The following is a 27527-nucleotide window of genomic DNA, read 5'->3' as shown; positions in this document are numbered from 1 at the left end:
AGCCCTCACACCAACTCTCTCAATCTCCCCCTCTCAGGTTTTTATGAGGTGAGAAGCACAAACCGATTTTCCCCCACACACCGGGTACTCTACACTTGGCCCAGTTCTGACCCAGAAAGCCTTATGCATATTAGTATATTTTACAAGAGTTAGCTGGAGTAGCCATGCATGAAGATGGAAAGAGTGTGTGCAGTGCTGCGCTTAGGGTTCAGCGCCAAGGTTGCCGAGCTAATGAATCTCTATTGGTTTTGTGAAGCGCCTGGCACTTAGAATTACAATTAAGGCACAGCACAGTATCCCAAGCTGAGACGAATGGGAGTTTCATCACAGCCTGCACAGCAAAACAATTTTTAAGACGTCAAATTGTAAGTATTTATCAAACTGAAAAAAATATATATATCCGACCACAAAAGAACATTCATATCTGATTTTATCTTCAGGAGCAATTTATTCCATCTCAGCTAAATGCATGAGGCTTGTGGAAGAAGTTATTGCTTCAGGTGATGATAACAGCAGTCGGCTTAAAATGTTAGCGGAGCTCAAAAACCCATTATCTGCATACTTTATTTATGTGTAGTTTTCAGTGAGGTCTTTATTCATTATCAAACTTTTATTATGGTAAGCATTAGCAGTTGTTTGATAATTTGGGATACTTTTGATAAGAAAAAAAAAAAAAAATATATATATATATATCTACAACCATAAGGCAGTTAGTTTAGCTTAGCATAAAGCAGTTAGCTTGGCAAAATTCACCTGCTAGCACCTCTAAAGCTAACAAACGGGTAATATCTTGTTTTGTTTAATTCATACAAACACTGAGATGTAAAAACAAGTTGCAGTTTTATATTTATAGGAAGTTTTGTGTGAGACTGTGGAGCTAGAGTCACTGGGAATCACTTACCTTAGCATAGCAAGGACTGAAAGCAGGGGGAAGCAGCTACCCTGGCTCTGTCCAAAATGGTTTGTCACTCTTTCCCCCTGCTTCCAGTCTTTACGCTATGCTAAGCTAATAACCACCTCCTGGCTCTAGCTCCACAGTTAATAATGGTATCAGTCTCCTCATGTATTTCTGCAAAAAAGCAAATAAACATACAGTTCAGATTGAGCAAACACGTCAGCTTGTCCTAGACCTTCTCAAACAGCTCAAAGATCATACAAATCACATGCGTAAGAGCCGAGCCTGCTCCATTCACCTGATTCTTTACACCATCAGCTACTGTGGCTTCACCAGAAAGAATACAAACACCTCCTCATGAACAAACAGACCACTCCCTCCAGGTTCTGAATAACTGGCTGATGAAAGTCAGAGCTCACTCGTGAGTGATTTTCACAGTCTGAACTGATGTCAGCTGTAGTGAAATATGAGTGCTTTGTTAAGTGTACCAAAAAACACACACACATTTGATTTTCTGTTCTGACAGCTGTTCTAGGCTACACACACACAAAAAAAACTTCACAGTCGCTGAAAGATGATACTCAATGGATATTGATTACAAAAGGTAGAAAGAGTAACTGCTTGAGACTCGTGTGATCCCTTGCTTGGGTTTGGTTTTGTATTACGCCCCAACTGCTCTAAGTCGTTTTAGAAATCCACCTTGTAGTTTAAAGAGGGAAAGTGAATGCCAGCTTCTAAGTGTAATCCAACGCCACAAAAAGGAGCTTTGCTTACAAAGTGAGTTTAGTGCGCTGTGGTAGAAATTCAACCCCATGCTGCTGTACACAGTTATGAAGGCTCTTAGAGAACAGCATGATAAACACACATGCATTTGTCCAGATAAGAAACTTGTGAGACTTTATCTGTAGTTCTGAGGATTTCATCCTCCCAAATTTAGCATGGGTGTCACATGAGGAGAAATCTACAGCTTTGGCATGTGTATCTTACAGGTCGCTGGCAAACTTGTCTGTGGATACCAGTGTTTTGAGATCCACATATGCAGGGAGGGTCGTGGGACTGAGGTTTGGCGGTCGTGTCTTGGCAGACAGGCGGGTCGACTGTGGCCTGCGAAGCATAAGGGCCAGCCAAGGGTTAGCAACAGCCTCAACCAACTTCATGCATCACTGAGATCCAGTGGGACAAGGAGGGACAACCTAAAAATAAACAAGCCCATCTCTTCTCCCTGTTTGTGTCTTGAGGGTCCTGAGGCAAGAGTTCTATGAAGAATTGCATTTATTATCTCTGTCATGTAACATGCTAGCTGCTAGCAGAGGACTGAGGAGTTCGCCTGCTATGGCCATGACTATGATTGCAACTGAGGACACTGAGGATGGATGAAACCTCAAATCAGCAAGTTCTCAAAAGTTTAACTTGGCGGACCTAAGGACTGTACGTGACGGGGATTCAGCTTATTATGACAATACCATTCATAAAATGTTTTCTGATATAAAAAAAAAGAAAGAATAAAACGGCCTTGCACATGCCTCACTACCCTTTCATTATGAAGAACAAGCCATGCAAGCAGTTCTGTTTGCCAGAAGACTGTTTTTCCTGCCCCTTTAAGGACTGTAAAAGCTAGAGCGCAAGAAGATAGGTTTTAACTTTTCACCCTCTGTCTTCAGCACAACTACTGCCGTTTCTTTGCGTAAGCATTTCACTGGACACTGTTACAAACTCAAAGAGAAATTCTAATTCACCCCATTCAACGTACTGGTTGCTCAAACCTTCATTTGTGGCTTTCAAAGCAGTTTCAAAACCACAACATCTGCAGAGTTGACCACTAAGTGCTTACGCGAATTAAATCTGTTAATAATCAAGATGAGACTCTTTGCCCCCGCCTTCCTATTGTTTGAATGGTAGTCCGAGCCTTCCATCCCAAATCTAAGGAGGCTACAGACTACAAAAACAAGACATCAATAGCAACACTTTTTATGGCCAGTGAGTAAAAACATATGTTAATGCTTGAATACATAAGTGCATCCAACGACGACACATCACCAGAAAAGCTTTTTTCACCACCAAACCACACTTTTCATGAGGTCTGCCCATTTCTCTTCAAAAACATATAATCCTTTATGTACGCAAATCTGGTTAAAAGCCTCTTGCCACAAAACCATATCAAATTACTATTCATAAACACTTTTTTATCTGTTATCCTCACCACATTGTTCATTTTAACTTTCTGCTTGTCTTTGGGTAATGTTACTCATTTCTAAAACGCTTACAGTGAAAATTCCTTGTGACAGGCACAAGCTTTTTCACCTCAGCTGTAATTACTAACTGCACACACAACTCAGTCAAAGACATTTTGCTCACTCATTTCATTAGCCTACTTCTCCCCTCAATATTTATCTGCTCCAAGCACATAGTGCAACTTAAACAGCCTCAACACAACTAGGGCACATGTTTTAGATAATTATTCCACTAGAGGCACAGGAATTCCTGGCAATATTTACTGGGGTGGGCCGAAACCCATCACAGCGGGGCCTTGGGAGCGCCAATCCATTAAAGACAATTATGAGCTGTAATCAATAACAGAGATAATTCAGAGATGACAAGGGTCCTTCTGGTGGAACATGATCAAATACAAGCAACAAATGTACTAAGTGATGTGTGTTAAGCTAACAAATTTAATATTACAACATCACTGTGGTTAAATCCCTGTTGTTTCAACACATTCTGTCCAGTAATGATACCCTCAAATTAAAAGTAGGGATTTTGAGGAACATTAAAGCATATATAAATGTTTTAAATCAAAATGTTATGTTACACTGCCATGGCCAGCGTTAAGCAGAAGTACATTACTTACAGTAATAAGTTGTGTAAAAGATTTGATTTTTTTTTTTTTTTTTACAATTTATATATATATATTCGTATATTGTCATATGTGTTCCAAGGAGCTAAAACATGTGTGCACAATTCATACAAGCAATTGATTAGCACTGCAATTCAAAGCACTACGGTTTGAACCATGATGAAAGGGCACTTCTTTAACACAATCCCATATTGATGCATTTATCGGTTAACCTCAGAAACCAAGCCAGAGAAGTAACAGATGTTGCGACCAACAGACTCTGTGATCCCCTGCTTCATTGTGGCGCTTCTCTTGAGTCATTACTCCGTGTCACCACTGTGTTATTTGTGTGGCATATTTAATTGTTTAAACCTTTGTTTGGGATGAACATTTTCAGTTTTAACAATGAGGATATTTCAGATACAGATTGAAAATAAATTTCCCTGTGCTTCTAAAGGGAATGTGCCAGTCAGTGAAATCTAAGCTTCGCCAAACTCCTCTAAAACCCAGACTCTCAGCCAGAGATTAAATTGTTTTGCTCTTCAGAAACAAAGGGGAAGATGTTTTCACTTCAATCCCCTAGGGGACCATAATGCATTTCTGAGTTGCACAGAGGGACTGTGACGTGATTGGGGTCACAGATGTTTCGGGATACATGACTCTGAATGCTGACAGCCACTTAGGATGCATTTCATTTCACAGTGTCGCCTTTTTATCTCCTGTCCTTGCTTCACTTTTGGTGTCCACTGAATAATGCCATTGTCTTCCTGGTAAAGACATCCATTACTGAGCCCATTTGTCAAAAGGTGCTGTTAAAAACCGAAATCATTGAAATGTCAGCATAATGTAAAGCCTCATTTGTTAGCCTGTCAAAAGCCTTGATGATGGCTATTCAAAAGAGAGTTCAGAGGTTATGGTAAATATATTTTCCAATCTATGGCCACAACGTCAAAGCAATCAATCTAACAGCCTGCACAAACATCTCAACACTGTGAGTAAATTGTTTAAAATGTGATTTTAAAAAAATGCCTGCCTTCACATTTGGCTAAACCCAAGAAAAGCATGAACGTAATCCAGCAGATCACGTCTTGCTTTTTTTCCCCCAAATCAAAAATGGCCTGGCTCAAGTCCTTTCCCAGCTCCCGTAAAACTTAGTCATTTCACACGAAGAGGCTTTTCATTGGGATTACCATTGGCCAAGACAGTGCTTGGCCAGGCCCTGAGTGGTGCCCAGGAAAAACACTTGACATAATTGAAAAAGCAGAAAGCAGCCAGAACATCCCCACAAACTGGGGTGCGTGGACATAGAGAAATTATCTGCTTCTCCATCTCGTCTAGGACGTGAAGAACTGCATGTGACGTGTAACAAGAATTTGATTGTAGGGCAAAAGGTCAGATAAGATCGTCTGAGTTCACAGCAAAGGACAAATGTGGAGAAACAAATTAGTTTACAACCAAGACACTCCTTTTAGTAGCAGCTCCTTCACTTCAGTCTTTCTCTTGCCTTAACCTTTTGCTCATAACTCTCTTCTAATCCCCAAAGGAAGAGACCGGGAGCACACGACTCTTGACCCCGAGCGAGGACACCGTTTGATGAACGACCATGGAAGGTCAGACCTCTGATTGGTATTCAACCTCCTCCATCTGAGAGCGCTGAACCAAAAATGCCAGTGTCTGTCCCCCAGAGTTTAAATTACCATGGTGACTTTGATAGATACACAGCGTTGGCGGATGCTGAACTTTCGCTGAGGGGACGGAGTGCAAGCGTAGGCTGAAGCAGGCAGGAGAATGCCACGGGTAATCTGTCACCAAAGGGCTTTTTTGACAACCTCGCAGTGTCACCGTCACATGTACGGACGAGGCTGATGGATGAATAACCGCTGGGCGCTTTATGGGGATACTTGGCAAGGTGTGATGTAACTGGAGACAGCATATGAAGCTCATTTCTACCACCACTCTATATTTCTCCACCACATCTCCCCCTCCTTCACCTCCACACACACTCTGTCTTGCTCACACAACACACAACACACCCAGAGGGGTCACTGATGGTGCTGAAAAGTGAAGTTCGGGCGGGGGGGTCTTTGACCTTTAAGTGTCTGGAGATGCTTACCAGACTGAGCTGTGGACGAAAGGGAGGCGACCTGTTCACTGTCTGTTCACTCTTTTAATCTGCAGAGAAATCTACCACATACCTTGCATATCAGTAGTTTTCATCCTGTGATTTAGTACTTGATAAGGGAAAACCAATTAATTTCAGATCTGCCAGAGCCAAAACCCCTTATGTCCATATACAGTACTTTAGAGTCAAAGGAGAACTACCTGTCCAGTTCCTCTTTTTAAAAAGGGGAACAGCTGTGGTGCAAGTACTGAACATTTACAGCAAGGGCCACTATTCTCACAAGCGTAGGTGTGAGGCAGAGAATAAATAAAAACTATCAGCAGTTATGTTTTGTCCACCTTTTCCTTTATGTCTACAGCACATGACTGTCCATCAGGGCAGCAGAGGTTTTCTCTAAATGTCCCTCCACAGCATGTCAGCGTGTTGACATTGTTATTCAGCTGTTTGTAAAATTAAACTCTCCATTTAAATTAGCTGGATTCCCCCAAGGCCAGGGCCACTCTTGCCATAACAGGCAAAAGTGCCTCATCAACACAAAGGCCATCTGAGGCACTTGATGTGCGCAGCAGGCAGCGAGACCCCGGCTGCTCTCAGTTCACAACGTGTTGAACTTCACCTCCTCTGCTGTTAGTTAGTGTGGAAATGAACCGCGTGTCCATGTGGACATTCTTTAACTAAATAATCTAAATAAAAAGAGGATTATTTGTCATACTGGAGAAATAAAGGAATATTTGATGGACGATATTGGGTACAAGACGTAAAATGATGAGTAAAGCAAATACGAACTCAATAATCAGAAGAGCAGTGCAAGTTGCAGGACTACACCACTGCTGGCATATTCTGGTTATATTACTACAATTTTACCGTCCAGCTTTCATGCCACTGCTCTTTCTCCTCCCTGTCTTTGTGCCTTTGACTGCAGCCGACAAATAAGCAGTGATTTATTGCGGGCTACGGACAAAAGCACATGCAAACATGCGGGCAGGCGCAACGTCCCATCGTCAGCCCCCCTCCCTCGGCTTCCGTGCGGAGGTAACAAGAGGAGATGACAAGTGGAGGAGCGGATGGTGATGGTGTTGGCAGCAGCACTGCTGCGCTCTGTGGGCGAAACCTACCTGTCATCGTAGCAGAAATCTGCGTCCAGCGTGTTCAGATAGAGACCCACTGCCACGGCGGTGCACACCAGCTCCGTGATCATCTCTCAAAACCAGCGTGGGAGAGGAACTGGGTTAGAAATGACTGGAATCAGGTCCCCTTCGCTCTCTCTGTCTTTCAAGTCTCTATGTTATTGTGCTCTCAGTTCAGCCGCTCGGCAGCACAGCTCTCCAGACAACGCAAGGCATTTCCCATGACATGCAAAGTGTGTCAAAGTTTGCCATATTCCCTCTAACCCGCTGTGTTGAGGGACGGGTCAGGGGTGTCGGGACGTGGAGCTATCGCCGGGTCTGGCTCGAAGCTGTGCGCATTTCTGTGCTGCGGTGTCCTCGGTGTGCGCATCTCCCTGCCTTGGCACTGGAGAAAGCAGAGTGGGGAGACGCATGTGGTTTTCAGGGAGGCTGGGCATGCGCACTAGGCTCTGCACTGGAAAACGGTGGAGAGAGATGGAAATAAGTAATACTGCTTTCACGCTTACTGATGAACTACACTGAGGAGTGATCGTGAACAGGAAGGCAGGCATAAAATTATAACTGTAACCATGGCAACATTTTATTTAGATCCAATAGCAACATAACCGATTTACCTCAAAGAAAATCACCATGTCTGTGAGCAGTGATTAATGCATGGTGACCTTTTAGGGTTTTTATGGTAACATAAATACAAGGACTTGTATTGTGCCGTAGACAGTGTTGAATTTATGTTAAAATTTGAAGTCTCAAAATTAGACAAATAAATAAAATAGAAATAAATGTTGGAAGTGTTCAGGAAGAGGAACAAAGCTCAGAAAAGTCATCACCTCAACCAAAATAATATAAAACAAATTTCACAATGTCAGGTAGAAAATTAAGCCCTGCTTGTCTAGTTGAGTAACAGTTAATCAGAGAATTAGTGTGAAAATGAGACACGTAATAATATGTACAAATTTCCTTTCCTTCCCTTGTACAACGTGTACAAAAGCACATTTTTGGAAAACATTGATATCCATTCATAAATTGACAAAATACAGCATCCTTCCACAGGAAGAGGTAAATCACAGACAATAATTTCTTGGCATTATATTCACTGAGCTGTAAAGCAGGCCCTTATGTAAGACCTTGTGATATCACTCCATATAAATCCACAGCTTACTCACAAAATGACTGTAGACCACATAACTTGAGAAAAATCTGGGAGAAAGAGGAGTTTGTGCTTGGTATTCAGTTTACATTTAATGCTGAACAGCTGAGATGAGGCTGCTGCTGCTGTAGGTATCACATGATCTCATTCTAACCCCAGATTAAAAGTATTGATTCATTTGCCATACACCAACCCCCCACTGTCTCCATGGAGAGGCCGAACTCAGAGAGTGGGTGTGATTGATGAACTGCCGTACCTCACCCTATGGCGAGGATGCATATGGGTGTCAGTTTGGAAACTCGCAGCCTGGTCCCGCTGACTACCAGCTGGACCAACGCCTGTCCCACAGTTGGGGCTCCAAGAGGACAAATCCAGTGCAGAGCAGCAGAGAAAGAAAAACAGATGGTTGAAGAAAGATGTATAGAGCGTAAGGGCATCGGCTGCCGATGGTGAGACAGTGACAAAGCATCACAGGCCGAGGTTAGAGAGTTGTTTGTAACCATGACCCTGATTCTGAAAAAGACTTGACGGTGACCTCGTGGAACCTGTTGGACTATTTAGGAAGCCAGGCTGCTTACTTATGCTAAGGTGCTTCCTCTTCTGTAGCATCCATCAGTGTTGAGAGATAACAAATGAGTGTCTTTGTTTGGGTTGTAAGAAGAAACTGTGCATTTTTTGACAATTCATCTGCAAGACATCCTCAAAATATGGCCCTGTTGTTGTTGCTTTTGCTAGATTATGTCAGTTGTACTGTAAAATTGCCAAACCCATACTCACAGGCAAAGACAAAGCCTGAACACTGCACCCTCACTCTGTCCCACGGGGACAAGGGGCGTTCTGTCTTGCAGCAGCGAGCACAAGTGATTAAGGGATTAGCTAAGAAAAAGCAGGAGAAGTATTCCTGTGGTATAAACAGGCCCAGGGCAAAACAAACACATTACAGGAGAAGTGACTGATTACCTGCTGTGTCCCCAGCGTTGAGGAGCATAATAAATCTACTTCGTGCTCTTTAGGTGTAAACAGGTCACAGTCCTCAATAAAAACATCCTTATTTGGCTACAGATGCAAGTTTATATGGCATCTAAAGTGGAAGTTGAGGGCTCTGACTAGATGACGAGAATCACTGCATGCGTGCAGAGTCTGACCTTTTTTTAACTGTTTCAAAAACAAGGTCTGAATGTTTGTCATATTTGATGAGTGTGTTTTTCTTCTTTCATTTCCTACTTGGTTTCTTCTGTTTTAGGAAGTGACAGTCATTTTTAGAGCTTATAATTTTAAGCACATGGGTTTTCTCACTTAAACCACATTTTGTTTTGCCCGTCATCAAAGCTAATGCTTGCATATTTCACTTGAAATGTGTCCAAGCTCTTCTCTGCTGAGGCCTTCAGCGTGGGCCTACATGCTTTAAGTGAGTATTAGCGGCCAGTCAGTTCAGCTCAGCTCAAAGACTGGAAACAGGAGGAAACAGGTAGCCTGGCTCTGCCCAAAGCAACAAAATCCACCTACCGGAACTTCTAAAGCTCTAAAAGTGTAAGGGTATTTTGGTTGTTTCTTTTTGCATTGCATCCTTTGCACCAGTGTCCCAACTGTACCAACATTCTCTGAAACACTGTGTCTACACACAGTGTTTTTCAGCCATGTTTTTCCAACGCTGTAATGTTTTGTAATGTGGTTGTGTGTTGGATTCAAAGCACTAAAATTAACTTTGCATGTCCCAAAATGTTGAACTGTTCCTTTAAGCATCAATGTGCATTGGTTGTTTTGCAGAAATATTTAATGGTATGATTTTTCTTAAACAGATTACAAAGTAACACTCCAGTTCACATGTCCAGTTCAAGAGAAAAAAGGCTAAACTTACCAGCAGGACAACCTTTAACAACCAAGCATATCTCCACTGACCATGTAATTAAGAGATTTCCTCTGCCTTTTAAGCCATACAAAGTGAGCAATGGTAATTTCCCTGTGCTATTTACTCCGGAAACACTGCTTCTTCACCCCAGCAGATAAAAATCACACAGGAAACAGATAATCACAGCTGGAAGGACCAGGCCAGGGCCCCGCCTTCACATAAATAGCATACTGATGGTATTAATATCAATGTTGATGCTCAACAACCTAAAATCGGGAGCCAAATCAAATCCACCCTGATTTGTGGAACACCCGCAAGGGTGTCACCTCCTAATTCTGCCCAGGAAGGTCAGAAATATAACTCTGTCTGGAAAAAGAGTGACTCTCTTAATAATTCTTTGGCACTGTGTTAAGATGGAAAAGTTAATGAGTGTTTGTTATTTTACGTTTACTGCTAAACCACACTAATGCAGCACTATAAAATGGCCTGAATAGCGGTTAAAAAGGTCTGCGGAGTGTATTGTTTCAGCAAAGAAAACAGCAGGAAGCAGCTTGGGAAAATTAAATAAAACATAAAGAGATAAAATAAAACACCATATGAGATACAAATCAAAACGCTTGGATGCTTCAGCCATTAAGTGCAGCAGCTCACGATCCCGCATCAGTACATATAACAAATTTGTTGTGTTTAGGAGTCTGAATTTGCCCTGTAGGGATGAGAACAGATGCAGAGAGATGGTAAACTTGATTGTTTAAATTACCTCAGAGGCTTTTCTACTGAAACTATACATTTCCTACCAACAAGGCTACTGTAAAATAAATCCATTTTATACAACTCAAAGCATTTTCTTACCTCAGGAAAGTATTTAGAAACAGCGAGTGGCTTATTCTACATGACAAGAAAACTTTATATAAATTCATAATCTAAGTAGTGTTCCACTTCAGTCTCCCTCCGTCACATCCATTAAACGGAGCAGTTTGTACCAACATTCTGTACATAACATGACAGGAAATGTGTTTTGCAGCGTGTTGGGATTGTACAAGGTTCAATGACCCTTTAATCACAGCTCACTGAAGATATTTACATATTGTGGGTTTATATTCTTCAAACAGGTTATCAAATTTAGGTAACTTTCAAACCATGTCAGTTTAACGACCAAGCCAAAGTAGCCTGGTGCTTGATAATATAATATAGAGAGAGATAAAGCATGACATTTGTTTTCCGATTACATTAGAGGCTGGAGCAGTACTTTCTATGAGCCACACATGGCAACGTCTCCAGTTTTCTGTGGCTGTTTCCTATAACTTGGCAGATGTTTTCGATTGATCTAATTTGATATTAATCTGGATAACATTACAACAGAACGGCCAAGATTAATGGAAAATATGAATGTGAGGGACAAGTCTTGTTATTGAGATTACACGGTGGTGTTTCACATTGAAAACAGCAGTTGTCCATTCTCAGTCAAGTGTTTCAACAGGCGACACGGTTTGAGGCTCAGAGTCAAACATTTACATGGCTCGACATACGTGTTTACACTTCCTGCTCTGACAGGTGTGAAAAACATTTTGGTCCACGTGCCTCTTCTGAGAATAAATCTACAGTGACTCGAGCTGATAACAGCGATTTTAATCTAAAACAAGCAGTGTGTGCCCAGTGCGACGTCCAGCCAAATCCCCTCTTTCACACGAGCGGGGCATCTGGCAGAGAAGTATAGACTGTTCGCTGGCATGATGACGGCAGACAGGGCACCCTTCTCTCTCATGGCTGTCTGCCCAGCACCCCCACCCAAACAAAAAATCCCAGTTTGTGCTTGCGACAGTTAAATCAGGACAACACGATGCTTCTGTTCAGATAAAAGACACAAAGATAGTGTGTATGGGAGTGGATTTAGAAGTAAAGGTGGATTTGTAGAGCGTGTGAATGTGATGCAGTGAGAGACCTTTCAAAGGCTTTTTCACCGCCGTGCCTCCTGACATTTAACAAATGATCACTTAGACTAGCCCCACGTCTGTCTTCTGCTCCTTTTCAAGCTGCGTTGATGCTTGAGAAAGCCTGCCACTTCCTTTCTAAATTTTACCCTTTGATTACTTTGGGTTCATTGACTGAGAGTCAGTTTCCCCACTCGCAAGAAAGGGCATCCTTTCAGACCAACACATAACATTCACCAGCACTGAACTAGTTATGTAAACATTATTAGATGAAGTCTACAAAATGCAAATGTAGCTCCCTTCCTGTTTGTGAAGTCAGAGGGACCTTGAAGGGTAGGAACTTGTATCATGTCCAAACACCACCGTGAGAAACGGCGATCACAGCTAAGGGCCTGTGTGTTTGACTCACTTCCCCTCCGCTTGGTCTCATTCCTACCTTGTAATGAAAAGTCATCTGAGGTGTGATTGCCTTGCATGATTCCCCACGCTATTTCTGTCTCCCAGCCTTCATCACATCCTGCAAACCTTCTTCCTGTCTTCTCTTAAGTGTAAAGTCAGGAAATTGTAGTTTACCCACCGCACTGCCTGGATAGCCTTTGCTGATTTCTTTCCTGAGTCTGAATCTGAGTTGGCACGTTTGTTTGTGTGTGCCTAAAGTAGGTGCTTTATTGTGTCATTTTTCTTGTCCTGTGCGGGCACATGAAAGAGACTGTGCCAGGATGTCTGTTTTTATATATATATATATGTACAAACATGCGTGCAAGCATCAGGAACAGGACAGGTCGACAGGACGTGACTCACTCACCCTCAACAAAACCCAACAACATTTATATCCAAAAACATGCTGCATTCACATCTTGAATTGGTTGCACTTGTGTCAGTCCGGTTTGGCCACTACAGCAAGCTGTCAGCGCAAAACACTGTGCTGGATCCAAACATGGTCCAGACACAGGAGACAGCATCGCCATCTATCTTTACCAAGATCAAAAATAAAATGCTGGGACGCTGTTTCACCAAGGCAACAGACTGATCTATGGATGGCCAACAGATGTACAAGCTGCTGCAGCTACAGTAACAAATAATAGAAATCAGGGAGATAAGTTAAAACAGTTAAAAGTTTAAATTAAAACTCTTAACATGCACAGCTGCCATGTCCATTACTGACTATAACAGAATAAAGTTTGCACTCATACCATTTCAACCATTTACCAACTACTTTTACCTAACATTTCTCCTTTAGATAGATACATCTGGCTATAATTTATCTTTTAGTTTAGCAAGGGATCTATTTCAACTATATATATCTAATTGGTTTCAACTGTTTCATTATTTTTAAATTAGATGGTCTTTCCACATACCCCTGTGACAGCTGCAGAAGTACCAACCTAGCCCATCGCTGCTGAAACATAATTTAATGCTATTGGTCCCTGAAATGCTCCATTTACCACCTTACATTGTCTGTCTGTTGTTTTAGTGTAATTCTCACAACCATAACTAATGTACGCACTCAAAACTCTAACCTTTGTTTTCAAGCATGTAAAAAGAACATGATTTATTAAATGACCAAGGACAGAGCCAAACAGACGTAAAGATTAAAAAGGGCGCCTTCTGCTGCCTCTGGTTTGAAATGGACTTTCCAGACCTGTCAACAGAGGTGATCCAAGTCTCCCTAAATCCCACAATGCCCCTGACTCCCTGGATGGTTCTTAAAAAGAAGTGTTTTCTCAAGGGTCACTCAAACATAAAGACAAAAGGCAGAGATGGATATAATTCAATCAAACACAACTGACAGTTTTTCCAGGTGTTTTAAGCATGTGTTTTCATGAGCTGAGCTCTGAGAAGAGCACAAAGTCAAGGCCTGAGCACCGAAAAAATATTTACCAGCTGCGACAGCATGGCCGGTATTGTTTTCACCTAGTGACTATGTGTGCGTGCGTGTGTGTATGTATGTGTGTGCGTGTGTGTGAGAGAGAAGTGTCATCATGGCACAATGTGGTCCTGGAGACACCTACTGTATCAGCAACTACAACAGAGGTGGTTTAAGTCGGTAAGTCGCACATCACTGTATCCCAGATTCAATCATTCCCATCTGCTCTCAGACATGAGCTAAAACTACAGGCCATCTTGTGGTGGGATCACACAGTAAGGCATATTGAATAAATCTTGCACAGTTCACCTGTTTCAACAAACTCACTTCTCTCCTGTTGTGTGTTCCATTCCACCATAAACACTGAGCTGGCATCGCCACTGGTCTGGTCCCACTGCAAGATGGTCTCTAGTTAAGATTTGTTTTTCGTCAAAAACAGTAAAGCACATATAAAACGAAACAAGATGTTGCTGAAAGTGATACAGAGGCTGCATAAATAAATTACACAATTTAGATGAAATCATACATATGATTAAAACAGGCAGGAGATAATGCACACATATGACAATCGCTTTTAAAGTATAATTGGCGATCATGTATAATCATAACTGCCTCCATCAATGTAATACAATTGTGTGCATATGTATAAGTTCATCAGCTTGTAATTCTGTTTCCATTACTCTTCAGTCCGACGACAGCGTAACATCTCGGTGACAGCAGGGGATCGAAGAGCTGCACCAGAGCAGAGGCTGATACGTTCTCCTGCGACACACAGAGAGAGACACACACACCAAACAATAAGACGCAACGGAACTGAATAAAAAACACATGGACATAAAAATCTTGCTTCTCCTCCCAGTTTGGCTTTATGACCCTTGGCACCCTTCGCTGTATGATGTTCTTGCTATTAAAGATTTCTCGATTTAATCCCCGGAGAAGAAACATCTGTACAAATATTGTGTTAGGTGGACTCCTGTTCATGTTTGTCCTCCTTGATGGCTAGATGTGTAGTTGTAGACCTACAGCCACGCTACTGACTCTGTGAGGTTCTAGCTGCGTTCATACAATGTCAAAAATAATGGGAAGGATCGGAAACCCTGTTATTCTGATTGGGAGTGTTCATGCATTATTCCGAGACAGTTACCCAACTGCTGGGCTTGTCATCACACCAGCTACTTATGTTGTGTTACATATTTGGAGGGATTCCTAAAGTGAAACCAGATACAAACAGTGCATGGCTGCATGTAAATGAATTTGATTGTATTAGAGTTAATATGAAATTTTATTTAGATGTAACTGCCAGTGATGGAGGCCTTGCAGCCATATTGGCACCCATGTTGTTGATACTAATGTAGTTCTGTTAATCAAGTGGGAGATTTCCTCGCTGTGAGAGATTATATCTCTAACTCCAAATTACAAATCAAAGGCTCGACACAAAGCACAGCTGAGGCCAATGGGGATGTCATTAGTTTTGCAGTTTTGCACTTAAACAACCTGATCTGTGTGCGTTCATATCCTCCTTTAAGGCTGAACATGCTTCGGCACACTTTATCATCACATGGATCACATTCACATACATCCATGACCTCCTCTAATTCCTCCCTTACTGCTCCTCGAGGGAGATCTCTCAAAGATGGCCAGCGCTCTCAACGTCATATATACTTTGATTACATGACTCTATTAAGGCCGTCCATCTGACACACAATCTCACATGTAATTAGAACTTCAAAGCCATCGGCTCGTACGTATCTCATCACAAGGACTCAGACCAGCGATTAGCATGTTTTGTTTGGCTGCAGAAGCATCAGATGTTAAACAGCAGGCTGGCTTTAATTTAGCTGACACCTATATTATTGTCAGTAATCGGAGTCAAAAAAAAAAAAAAAAAAAAAAAAGATGACTTTCATCATCTGAGATGCAAATTTCAAATCCCAGGCAACAAGCTGTACAATCAAATCACGATGATGAGTCCAGCTGAAAATGGAGAATAAGTGAGTCCTGTGTGCCATATGGCTGTTGGACAATCTCACTGTGGGTTACGACAACACCCACTCAGTGTCAGTACAGTTTGGTTTTTTTTTTTTGATACTCAGCATAAGTTGTTTTTGTAGTTTTCATGTTTTTTTCTGTGTTAAATGTCTTTTCATTTCAGAGTGTTTTTGATTACAGCATCTTAAAAGTAATGATAAAAGTTTGGAAAATGTATTTTACTTTTTTAAATGATTGATGATTGATATAAAAAAATGAAAATCATACATTTCTTTGAGGTTTTTCCACTAATAGGTCAGTTGCTTAACTTTAGTAAAAGTAAGCAAACAAGCTTTTAGATTTAATCACTTTTATTCTTATTATATTTGCTATAAATAGGTTTTGTTTTGTTTTTTTAGGTTTTTTCCCCAGCAATTTAACTCCCTCCACATCCTCAGTCCCCTCTTGGATTTATCCCTATTTAGTATTCAGTAGGAACACTCTGATGACTGAAATGATTTTACCTGTTCTTTCAGATAGCACAGGCGATCCAGGAGAATCAGACCTTCAATACAGGGAGCCAGGGTCACCTTCAACTACACAAAAAAAACCGAGCACATGAGAGACAAAAGATTCATTAATCTAAATGAATATATATAATAAATATTCATTCATTTCACATCAGTATTTTTTTACAGACACAAAACAGCACTCTTCTTATAAATTGTCCCTTTTAGGATACTCACAATACCAAGACTGGTGGGTTTTTGGTGGTACTCAAAAACCCACCATGACTAGTGTCTTCTCAATAACTGGTGGGCGATCCCGAAAAACCATTTTACTGCTTTATGTCTTGAAGGGAAATTGGTATGCTGGTTGACACCACAATTAGTGGCCTCAGCTGAAAGCAGAGGCTGGTTTTCTTCCCGTTCTGTAAAATCATTCCTGTATGGCTTCCCCACAGACTCCAATGATCTCACTTAGCGGCCTGCAATTTATTAGCATTATACATCTCATTTCAGAGGAATAAAAATGTTCTACACGAAGCAGAGTAGAAACAGGTTGCTGTGGTGTAAAGTTGTATAAAGTATAGGACATGGATTTAATACAAAGAAGCTGTAAAGTCTGGCTGTTTCTCTGTAATTGTTTTCTGAGAAAAAGAAAGGACTCACCATGTTAAAGGCATGCATCTCACTCATTCGTGGTCTGTATGTGTCATAGTAATTCTGGATGTTGTCGTCAGAAAGCTGAGGAAAAAGAGAAATGAGTTGTTGTAGTCGAGGAAGCACTTTCCTTCTCATCATATTGAAATAATTAGCATTTTTCAGTGAATGTCCAACAGTTTGTTTCTATAAGGTGACTCTAATATTCTGGCTCTGACCTTTGATTCATCCAGTTCCAGTCTGCGTAGGGCTCGCCGAACGTAGTCCACGAACGATTTAGCCTTGGAGTAGACATTTCCAACTCGCTTTTCACTGTGGAACAAACACATATACATTCACACAAAACTTCTCAGTCCCTGAACATCTAATTTCTGCTCCTTTAGTCTTGTCTGTTTTTTTTTTTTCCTAAATCAAGCCTTAGCAATCAAACTGTTAAAAACTTCTAAAGGACTGAACAGTGATGAATAGGTGCTGTTTGGAGAAAACTAATGGTTATTCGATCCTGATCCGATGTTGGTCATTAAACTGAAGGTCACAGAGCAGTGGCGACCAGGCGATGCTCACTGTCTTACAGGAATCTTTGATCATGCCTGTGCGCACATCTGATTCGAACTAACTGAAATCTGTACCATTTATTTTTAACATTCGTTAGGCAGAAGACAGCAGTGACCATCCTCCACCAAAGATCTGGACCCAAATGTCTGAAAATTCTCAGTCATTAGAAATGCAAAATAACAACAGCAAGAGAGCCCAGAACCAAAGGTTTTATGGGTATAAACCAGGAGGCTTTGACTTTAGAGAGCCAGCAGTTGCTCATGTTTGGAAAGCATTGCATAGCAAAAGTGAACCAAGGCCAAACTGTAGCCTGACTGATGCTCACATACTCTGCCTTTTCTTCATGTTCTTTATTTGCACTGCATGAGCAGGAAAGGTTAATAAAGAGCAAAGCCAAGCCCTTAGAGCTGTAACTGATGATTATTATTTTTTTTTTGTATTAACAGTTTTGTCTATAAAATATCAGAAAACAGTGATAAATGTTTAATGAGGTTCCCAGAGGCCAAGCTATCATCTCCAAACTGATTGTTTGCTGTGTCCAACAGTTCAAATCCCAGAACCCCGACTGAGAATTATTTCAGCACTATAGTGCATTAGCTTGGTCTTGGCAAGTTACCAAAACCTGGTCTACTACTGAGTACATATAACTTTTGTTGCAGGTCTCGGTTCATTTCTAACCCAAATAAACCAGAAACAAAAATTTTCTTTTCTGGTTCAGAACAAAGAAAACAAACACTGAGTGAGATTTCACCCTTTGAATTCCCGCTGAAGTGTCTGTTCTACCTCATTCCCACACCAGACACTTGTTACTGTATACGCACATTTTCAATACACAATGATGGAGCAAAATATCATGAATAACTGAATGTGCCGGACACTCTGGTCCATAATTTCGCATACTTAAGTAACTCCAGATGTTGATTCCTCTGTATTACCTTTTATAGGAGCTGTAGTGGTCCCTCAGAATAACATGAAGAACTGCGCGGTAGAACAGAGACTCCATCTGAATCTACAGAAAAGGTCAAAGGTGACTTGATTCAACATAATGCAGTTTATTGTATTTTTCACCTTCAAAGTTTGTGACTCCTCCAGCATGTGCACGAGTGCTTGATGAATACTTCTGACACTCTCCAAGCCTGATGCAACACAAGCAAGCAATCAAGCCTGTTTTTGGATTCAGACCCTACTTCCAAAAAAAGTAATCAATCTTGCAGTGATTGCATTAATATTTATAAACATTCCATATTAATGGCTGCTGGTATCGTGTATCAGCTTTGGCTCGGAGCTCTGCGCTCTACATTTCAAATAAATACACTGTAGTCAATCACAGACTTGAAACAATAGCAGAATTAATGGCCTGATAGTTTGAATGCATGCAGGAGATGTGTGTTGGAGATAATACAGTCTTGAGTGATTGTGAACACCCATGTTTGTGGCTTGAAAGAATTTGATGGATTTGTTTTGATGGGTGCAAAGTAATGTAAGTCTAGAGAAAGACATTTAACTCCCATTCTTGTGCAGTGATGACTCTTAGTTATGATATTGATTAGACAGAGTACACATGCCTCACTTACCCCTTGGCCAAGTGAAACTCTCTCGAGTGCCTGTTTTTTTTTTTTTTTTTTTTAATAGAAAAAAAAACAGCAAAGCATTAACATGAGGAAAAACTGAGCTGTAGCTGCAAAGGTAAAAACCACCCCGACACTTTTGAAAAACTCATTACAAAAATTCATGCCTTTCTTATAACCTAGAGTAAATCAAAGGACTGTTTACAGTCAGTTCATTAGAGCCCTTTGTTACTGACTCATCATTCACAACAGCCATCACTGTCTAAATATCATGTGTTAATGTGAGAAAAGTGCTGCTGTGCACATTTTTTTGTGGTGTCTCCCAAACTTACCAAACATGCAGACATCCTGGCGTTTCTGCCGCAGAACCAGGACTGGTCGCGGAGGTACTGACTCAGAGGGAAACCACACACACCCTGCAAACACTCTGTGAGGAAACACACAGATAATAAACTTACTGATCAGTTTGGCTGACTGATTGCAGTTCAGCTGCAATCAGTGGACATGAATTTTAAATATTTTCTTAAAATGATTTTAAAGTAAATGAGTTTTCATTTATGAAGACATGAATAAAGTATTCCACCTGTTCTTCTTCTTTGATCATCTAAACTTGACTGAATTAACTTGGATGACTATTCAAATAATTTACTTGCCGTTTGAGTGTTCAGTGTCAGCTTAAAGGAATTGTGACATGAGACTGTTGGATGAGAAGGTCAATAAGTCTCTGGTAGGAGGTAGGAGACTGGACAGAGCCTGGCAAGCTGTTGTCCCGCTTCATAAGAGTAAATTCCTCCCTCCTAAATATCTTGCCTTAAAAAGTCAGTCTATTGACCTCTGATTGCTGTTGTGAGAAAAAACAGCAACATTAACCACATATTTCTAACCCTAGCTGTTCTCTGCACGCACAAACACACACAGATTCCCATTGGGAGGGTACTGAGTGTGACTACTTGACAGCCTGCCATCCTTTTCATGTCATTACTAAAAGGGTCAGTGACTAAGGCCAAGGCACAGGGAATCCAGAGGGGTACAAAGGAAGCACTAATAATAATGTGAAGCTGGGGGCGGGCAGGCTCTCGCATTCTGCTCTTGACACGCTAACACGTTAACAGTCAGGTTAGGTTCCCCTCTGCCCGCCACATGGCTTGCTGACACAGGCCCTCGGAGGCAACTGAAGTGGACAAGCCTTTCCTCAGTCTGACGGGTAGATTACAGTGTGTACACAGAGCTGTTTATAGTAACTAACCTCATGTTCACCACAGAGATCACATCTGAAGTGGCCATGTAAATGCACTGCTATTCAGAAAGACAAATATTTCTGATATCCTTGCGTGGAAATGGACGCATGCACTTGAAAACACAGCGGCTCCAGATCTCAGACGCATAAATATGCTCATCTCTGAGAAGCTGTTTTTTCCTTGAGAGTAAATAACATGAGACTGGATAATTTCACATAATGTACAAGAAATGAATGATGCATTTGTGGAATTGCTTAATTCCTAAATGAGCAGATCACATAAATGTATAACTGCCTTCTATAGCTCCTTTCTAGGGTAGACCACCACAGGAGCTGGCCACTATCCCAGACTGTACTGTAAGGCCAACAGGGGAGAGAAAGTGTGTATGCGTGTGTGAGTCAATGCCTTTGTTCACTTTTTTTAAAAGATCAAGCTAAAGTTTGAGAAACAAGCATGCAAAGGAGTGTTTCCAATCAGCTGTCATGATATGATTTTTCCGCTCTTGGCCGAGGCTACAACGGCCCTGATGACGCAAGGGTCGAAGGTCACGCTGTTAACAAGAGATGACGCGATACTGTATCGACTTTAGCGAGAGCCCTTTCTTGTAGATGCGCAGAGGCTACAGTCACAGCACGAGGACACATGTAGACTATTTCATACCTCATAAACTCTGGAGTGAAGGAGTATGAAACAGGGATGATATCAGTCCATTATCCTGCATTTTGGCAACTGGACTAACCGTCAAGTTGAGGCAGCAACAGAGGACGGCGGACGGCCTCCTCAGAGTGGAAGTCAAGGCTGACTAAATAACAGTGAAGATGAAATACTACACACTAGTTGCGGAATCAATCCCTTCCAACTGATTCTCATCTAAATTAAAAGGTCAAAAAAAAAATCTCATTTTCAGCGGCTTTACACAGCCATCCTAAATCCATAAATCCACTCTAATGGCTCTAACAGTGGGTTTCTCAACTCAACTCAGTCTCCAGAAGGGTAACTTGGCCGGACTTTCAGCGGAACATCTGACTTGTTTACTATAAAATATGAATTTAAGTGTGAATGTGGGAAGATGATATTGCATCTTAGATTGGAACAAAGTGATAAAGTGGACGCTGCAGGTCACTGAGGTGGGACTGTGCCAGTGTGTGAGTGAAAAACGAGAGAGATAGAAATAGAAAGATTGTGAGACTCTGTGTGTAGAACAGAAACCATATGTTCTCAAAAAAAAAAAAAAAAAAAAAAAGCAGTGTGCGTTAGAAGACTGCACTGTCACAGCTTTAAAAAGAAACCACAGAGACACAGACACAAACATTAATCTGCCCCTGGGTGTGATCTGTATCTGAGTGTGTCACTATCAGTGTGTGTGTGTGTGTGTGTGTTTACCCTGTTCGGCTGGGTAAAACTCCTCAGACAGCAGGTGATAGCAGCAGCCCACGCTGCAGACTGCAGCCAGCTCTGGTTTGGCCACAAACATCCTCAGGGTGCTGGGAGCCAAGTCGCCGCACGTGTGCAGACCGACCATGACCGCATCCTGGAGAAAGCACACAGAGAAAGGAGAAAACAGAAGAGAAGGAGGAGGAGGAGGAGGAGGGGAGGGGTTGGAAATCAATGGTAATATTTATTGATGATGACGCCCCGCACTTTTGGCACCGCAGTTACATCCCACACTCGCCCCAGTAATGCAAACTCCAGCCGCTGTGACAGACTTGTAATTTTAGGAGCTGCTGTGGGAATCGTGCTTCACTACAATACGACTGGCCTCCTATCTGCACCACCACCCGACATGCAGTAAATCAGTTTTCAACATTTACTTTTGGCTTTTTTTGACTGGGGATCTGCTCACCTCTAACTCGTTGATGAGCTCTCTGAGCTCCGTTTCTGCAGTAACGTAAGACGTGAGGGGTGAAAACACGGTGCTGCTGCCGTCAGTTCTGTTCAGAGCTTTCCTCTCCAGGTTCTCCCTCTTCCTCCGCTCCCTCTCCTCGGTGCTTAGCTGGCTGGGGGGAATTCTTGGGGATGCAGTCTGTATCAAATCCACTGATAAAGCACTAAAGAAGGGCTCCTCGGTTTCTGGATTTGGCCCTGAAGGTCTTTCAGCTGCAGGGCTGACATCTGATAATGTGGTTAACACTTTCTCTTCCTCCTGGGACATAAGTCCTTCTCCAGCACCACATAAGACATCACTGTCTCCATTTGGCCCAGACTTTATTTCTACTAACTCCTCCTGAGGTGAATGTGTGGCCTCTCCTTGTGCCCTTACCGCCTTGGAGTATTTCTGGTACGCCCTGGAGAACTTCTTCAGCTTCCTGTTCCTTTCCTGGGCTCCATGGGTGTTCGTGCTGGAGGAGTCGATGCCGTAGACCTGGAGACCATTCTGCAGAGACAGGAAAGAACTCAGGTAGCCTTTACCTGAGCCCACATCTATCACCTGGGTGGGAGAGAAAAGTTAGAAGTAAAAATCAAATCCAAAATCAGGGTACTAAGTAGGGCTGAACGATTCTAATTGTGATTTTTCTGGCAGATACTGGAAAAAAAGAATGTTAAATAAGTAATGATAAGGAAAAACAAAATTCAACAATTACCAAATGATCTTGGCCAACAGCCTTATCTCCCGGTGTCTTCGGCTGCTCTTTTCATACGGAGTTACGCTGGCAAACGCTGTAATTGTAGTCTGTTTGCTGCTACGGGCCTGAGAATCATTTTTCGCTTGACTTTTCACCGAAATTTTTCGTCATGCAAATGTCTGTGGTGATTTAAATTGGTTGTGTTTCCGCTTGATGTTTGAACTTTAGCGCGACAGGTTTTGCACAGTACCTGTTTCTGGTGCACGTCTGCAGCCTCAAACCCGAAATACTCCCAAATAACCGACGTGCTGTTTTTCTTGGGGATTAAACCCAGTTACTCCGCTTCTGGTCCAGCTGAAGCCGTTTCAGAAATGAGGGAGCAGCTGCAGCAGGTTACACTAATTGGTTACCTCACCGTGACCTGTCCACGTGCAGCATGCCGCTTCTGATTGGTGAGCTCGGCAGGTAGGGAGACGGCATGTAGCCTGTGTGTAAAATAGTTGACCCAGCAGATCCTGGGTCAGTCAGAAGCACTGCAAAAAAAAACTGGCGATCACATGATCGTGTTGTCTGAAATCGCAATTTCGACCCAGAAAAGGATCAATCGTTCAGCCCTAGTACTTAGACAAAACTTTCTGTCATTTATAGTTCTATCAAGTCTCACCAAGCCTTTGAGGAATTCATACCAACTTTTTACTCTACCTGTTTGACTCCACAGTGCTGGGCCAAAAAGGCCACCACCTCTGACATGGACTGGACCTCATGAGATTTCTTAGCGTTCATAAACTCATCTGGCTCCAGCTCAACACCTGGGTTAAACAGAACACACAGAAAAGTGAAGATGCTTTTGAAAATATAACATATTTACCTGCACTGTTCCTTTAAACAAACCCCAGATCAAAACTATGACAGCAACCAAGTTATAGTCGTACTTTGAACTGGACATTCCTGGACAATCCTGGACAATCCTTGACTGGTTTCCTATTCTCAGCATGAATCATTGTGTTCTTACAGTCTTCCCTACCTATGTCTGCTGGTGGAGCGCCAGCCTCAGACCTGTTCTCTCTGAGGGCCTGCAGTAGCTCATCCCTGCTCCAGCAGACTCCAAGGCCTGGAAGTGAGTGGGCCTTGGCTGCCTGCAAAAGTTCATGGGTATCAACCAGCCGCTTTGTATCACTGCAAAACCCAAATGTGGTCCTGGACTGCTCTGTTTGAGGAGACAGGCATAGAAATATTAGAAAGCTCAGACAAAACTTAGTGCAGCTTAGTAGAATTTTGTATTTATCTCTGCCTGTATAGTAGATACTAAAGCGTCAAACATCCCTACAAATTTTGAAGATGTTTGTGCAAGAAATGAAACCACTTAAAGGGTTTATTTAATATCCAATACAAAGGAGGTGAATGCACTTTCATTTGTTGTGCTTTCAGCATTGAAAAATTACATTTTAAAGATTTAACAGCAACGCCACTTTCCAGAAACAATTTTCTGGTTACAGCTGAATAATCCACAGACCTCACTGTAAATGTGTTTTCACTGGAGCCGCTTTCTACTGAAAATGAGTTCCTGAGAAAACTGCTGACTTTGTATTCTCATAAGTTTAGATGAAATCAAACCATTCACTTGGCTTGAGGTGGAAAATGTGGTCCAGTGTAAAGTGTCTGAAAATGTTGACTGAGACAATTAATTGATTATTAAATTATCGAAATAGTCTTTTGAACAATTAATCAATTAATTGACTAAACCTTACCGCTCTAAGGGGCTTTTTCACAAAAAGTTGTTCTAATTAATGGCGTATAAGCATCAGTAAATAATTCAAAACCATTTAAAGAAGATTTCTTATTGGAGAGTGGTTCCCACAGGGTTACCGTATACACTTCTGTACTTCTGAGCCCAGACTGAATTCCTTTACCTTTTCCTTTGACCTCTGGCTCCCTCTGCTGGTCACCACCGGAGCTAACGGCTGACAGGACCTCCTCTGGTGGCACAGCCACGAACCGTTTCCACGCGTCGTGAGTGTAAAACTCCACAGTGTGAGCGTTGGCGATGCTCAGAGTTATAGACAGAAACCGCCTGACTTCATCTATACGTTGTTGAATCTCTGTGAGGCTGTGTGAGGAGGATATCATGTTAAACAGCTCTCTGAGGAAGACTTGACTGCAACATGGAAGAAGTCGTCCACTGCTAACATAAGCCTAGACAGTAGCAGTCGCAAACACTGTTCGATTATATTGGCTTGATTTGTTTTTTGTTTTTTTTTGTTTTGTTCTGGGGTTTTTTTTTTTCCGGTGAGCACAGTTGTCCACCATGACATGAATTTAGAACCACCCTTTGATAAAATGAATCGAGTCCAAAAATGAAAAAATATTTTATTCTGTATTTTATTGAAAAAAAAAAAAAAAATCAAGATTAGCTGCTCCGTGACCGATTTTTCACGTCTGCTCTATGTTTACGTCATCTCACCGCGTCTGCCCAATCCCACATGTAAACATTTCACGTTTCCTGAGAAGATTAAACTAAGATGGCACCGACAGACCAGAAAATGAAGAGTAACAACTTTAGAGCGAAGGATGGCAACTGGAAGAAATCAAAAGATAACGCACAGGGTGTCAAGAAGAAGAGGAAATGGATCCCGGAGCACAAAATGTTCGAGGGCAGTGTTAAAGAAGGTGAGCTCTTTCTAGACTCAGCCAACAGCCTCTCTGTTTAAGTAGTTACAGTAGCTTAACTTACTGAATGGGAGGTTGGTTAAATCAGCTGCATTTACACAGAAAGATAGAGAACGGTGAGGCATAGCTCATCTATACGTTTATGTTATTTATCCTCTAAATGTGCATGTTGCCAAACTCAACTAAGAAACTTCATAATTTAATTTTACTTTTTTGTTTGTCAAAATTAGCTACCAGCTAAACGATTTAAAACCTATTTAACTAAAAATCTGGATTTTCTAGTAAATTCGGTACATAAATAATCTCCCAATGACAAAGATTTTGTTTAAATAGAGTATTCTCTTGAAATTGTGCTATGTATTTTTACTCTTCAGGTCAAGGGTTTGCATTCAAGAGGAAGCAGAAAGTCAGACACGAATACAACAAGCTGTTGCGGAAGGAGAAGAGGAAGAACCCTGAGTCCAATGCACTGTACAAGGAGGAGTATCCAGAACATCTCAGGCATCTATACATGGCTGAGGCAGAGAAACTGAAACAGGAGGCCTGGACGAACAGAGTGAACAGGAGTAAGCTGAGAATAAGAGGGAAGGAGACGGGAGAAGAGACAGCTGAAAATGATGCAGCAGCGCAACAGACCAAAACCGCTGATCCAATTCCAGAGGTTACTGGTGGATCTGAGCTGATAGATTCTGTGACTGCGGAGCCTGACCCAACTGCAACCCCAGAGAAAGAAAGGTTAAAAACGTTTTGTTTTTTTTGGGCATTAAGTTAAAAAAATATTTTTTTCAGACACTGTTTTCCAATGCTGTGTGGACTTTTTCCTGTAAACTGTTTCAGAACCCAAAAACAAAGTTTTGTTTTAGTTTTTAGTTTTAATGACAACTCATCTTTGATATGATTCTCAGAGGTTTGTCAGGGCCTAAGAACCCCAGAAGTGTTTGCAATCTGCTGACAACCTCAGAGCTCCTTCTGTTAAAGTGGAAACATGAACATTTCCTAAATTAGAGTGTGATTTTATTATTAATTTTGTTCTTCTGCCATCAGTGGTCAAGCTAGTTAGGGAACACAGAGTAATACTGCCTTTCTGATGTTCTGTTTCAGTCTTCCAATTAGCAACCGCATGAGGAAAAAAATGCTGAAGAAGACGTCGTACCAGAGGACAAAAGAGGAATTTGAAAGACTCAAAGAAAAACGGAGAAAAAAGAAAGAGGTCAGGTGTTTCTCCTGTTATTTATTATTAACTAGTATCCATGAGAGAGATAGGACTAATTTTGTTTTACTTGACTCCAAATATAATTGCAGTCTGATGTTTGACTGGCATCTACTGACACTACAGGATGTGTCTTAATCTTTTACAGGAGTACCTGAAGAACAAGCAGCAGAGAGAAGAAGCTATTAAGAGGTACAATCAGAAAAAGATGGAGACTTTCCAGATGCTGAGCAAAAAGACCAAGAAAGGACAGCCAAATCTGAACCTCCAGATGGAGTATTTGCTTCAGAAGATTCAAGGAACTGGAAAATGACTCCCGAGTCACAGCTGATCCTGAGGATTGAATGAACAAAAGAGTGGACCTTGTCTATATTTGACTATGTTATTAAAATGAGGTAGATCGGAACTGTGGTTTCACTCAGTCTTTTCTGTGGTGTTTTAAATGCAGTGTGGTAATCTGAGACCAGTTTGCTTCTACACAGAGTGAAAGCTTGTGGTTGTTGATCGTTTTTTGATCAGTGCTTTTACTGTTATATTCTGTTTGCATTATTTTGTTCCAGAAAACCTAATACTGTGGCCCATCTTAGGCTCAGACCACAAGATGGCATTGTAAGATATGAAGGGATTAGAAAACATGCTCATATAAGACATTTATTGATCAATAAATGGTTGCGTTTCCTGTAAATTATTTTGAAATGAGCAATGAATACCAGTTTTTGTAAACAGCCACGACAAAATAATAATTCACTAATCAGTAATTTAGTAATAGTCTGCTAGTTTTGCTTTTATTTGTTTATTTTTTATTTTATTGTTTTTTAACAAG

The 27527-nt window shown here is 41.5% G+C and overlaps 3 protein-coding genes across 3 annotated transcripts in view; 1 reads left to right on the top strand and 2 right to left on the bottom strand.

The window, feature by feature from the left end:
* The window catches only part of tmtc2a (transmembrane O-mannosyltransferase targeting cadherins 2a), a 48620-nt gene extending 37354 nt beyond the window's left edge, over positions 1-11266 (bottom strand). The window contains exons 1-2 of the mRNA XM_041030504.1: positions 10826-11266; positions 6966-7431 (exon numbers count right to left, since the gene is read on the bottom strand). Coding sequence (XP_040886438.1) covers positions 6966-7048 — 83 coding nt within the window. The 5' untranslated portion in view covers positions 7049-7431; positions 10826-11266. The remainder of the gene's footprint in view (positions 1-6965; positions 7432-10825) is intronic.
* Positions 11267-13022: 1756 nt separating this feature from the next.
* On the bottom strand, positions 13023-25019 carry mettl25 (methyltransferase like 25). The gene is made up of 13 exons (XM_041029704.1): positions 24738-25019; positions 23852-24034; positions 23530-23636; positions 22107-22691; positions 21647-21794; positions 19358-19452; positions 19032-19061; positions 18393-18466; positions 17121-17214; positions 16912-16986; positions 16264-16335; positions 14452-14533; positions 13023-14165 (listed from the first exon to the last, which is right to left on the bottom strand). The coding sequence occupies exons 1-13, from the start codon at positions 24952-24954 to the stop codon at positions 14095-14097; spliced, it is 1833 nt and encodes a 610-aa protein (XP_040885638.1). The 5' UTR covers positions 24955-25019; the 3' UTR covers positions 13023-14094.
* A 290-nt stretch (positions 25020-25309) lies between these two features.
* ccdc59 (coiled-coil domain containing 59) lies at positions 25310-27316 on the top strand. The gene is made up of 4 exons (XM_041030611.1): positions 25310-25494; positions 25869-26229; positions 26596-26704; positions 26853-27316. Exons 1-4 carry the CDS (start codon positions 25347-25349, stop codon positions 27015-27017), a joined length of 783 nt encoding a protein of 260 aa, XP_040886545.1. The 5' UTR covers positions 25310-25346; the 3' UTR covers positions 27018-27316.
* The last annotated feature ends 211 nt before the right edge of the window (positions 27317-27527 follow it).

Source organism: Toxotes jaculatrix, chromosome 22, assembly GCF_017976425.1.
Source record: "Toxotes jaculatrix isolate fToxJac2 chromosome 22, fToxJac2.pri, whole genome shotgun sequence".
Taxonomy (NCBI): Eukaryota; Metazoa; Chordata; class Actinopteri; family Toxotidae; genus Toxotes; species Toxotes jaculatrix.
Note: the sequence above shows the minus strand (reverse complement) of the source record. Positions and strands in the feature narration are given on the sequence as shown.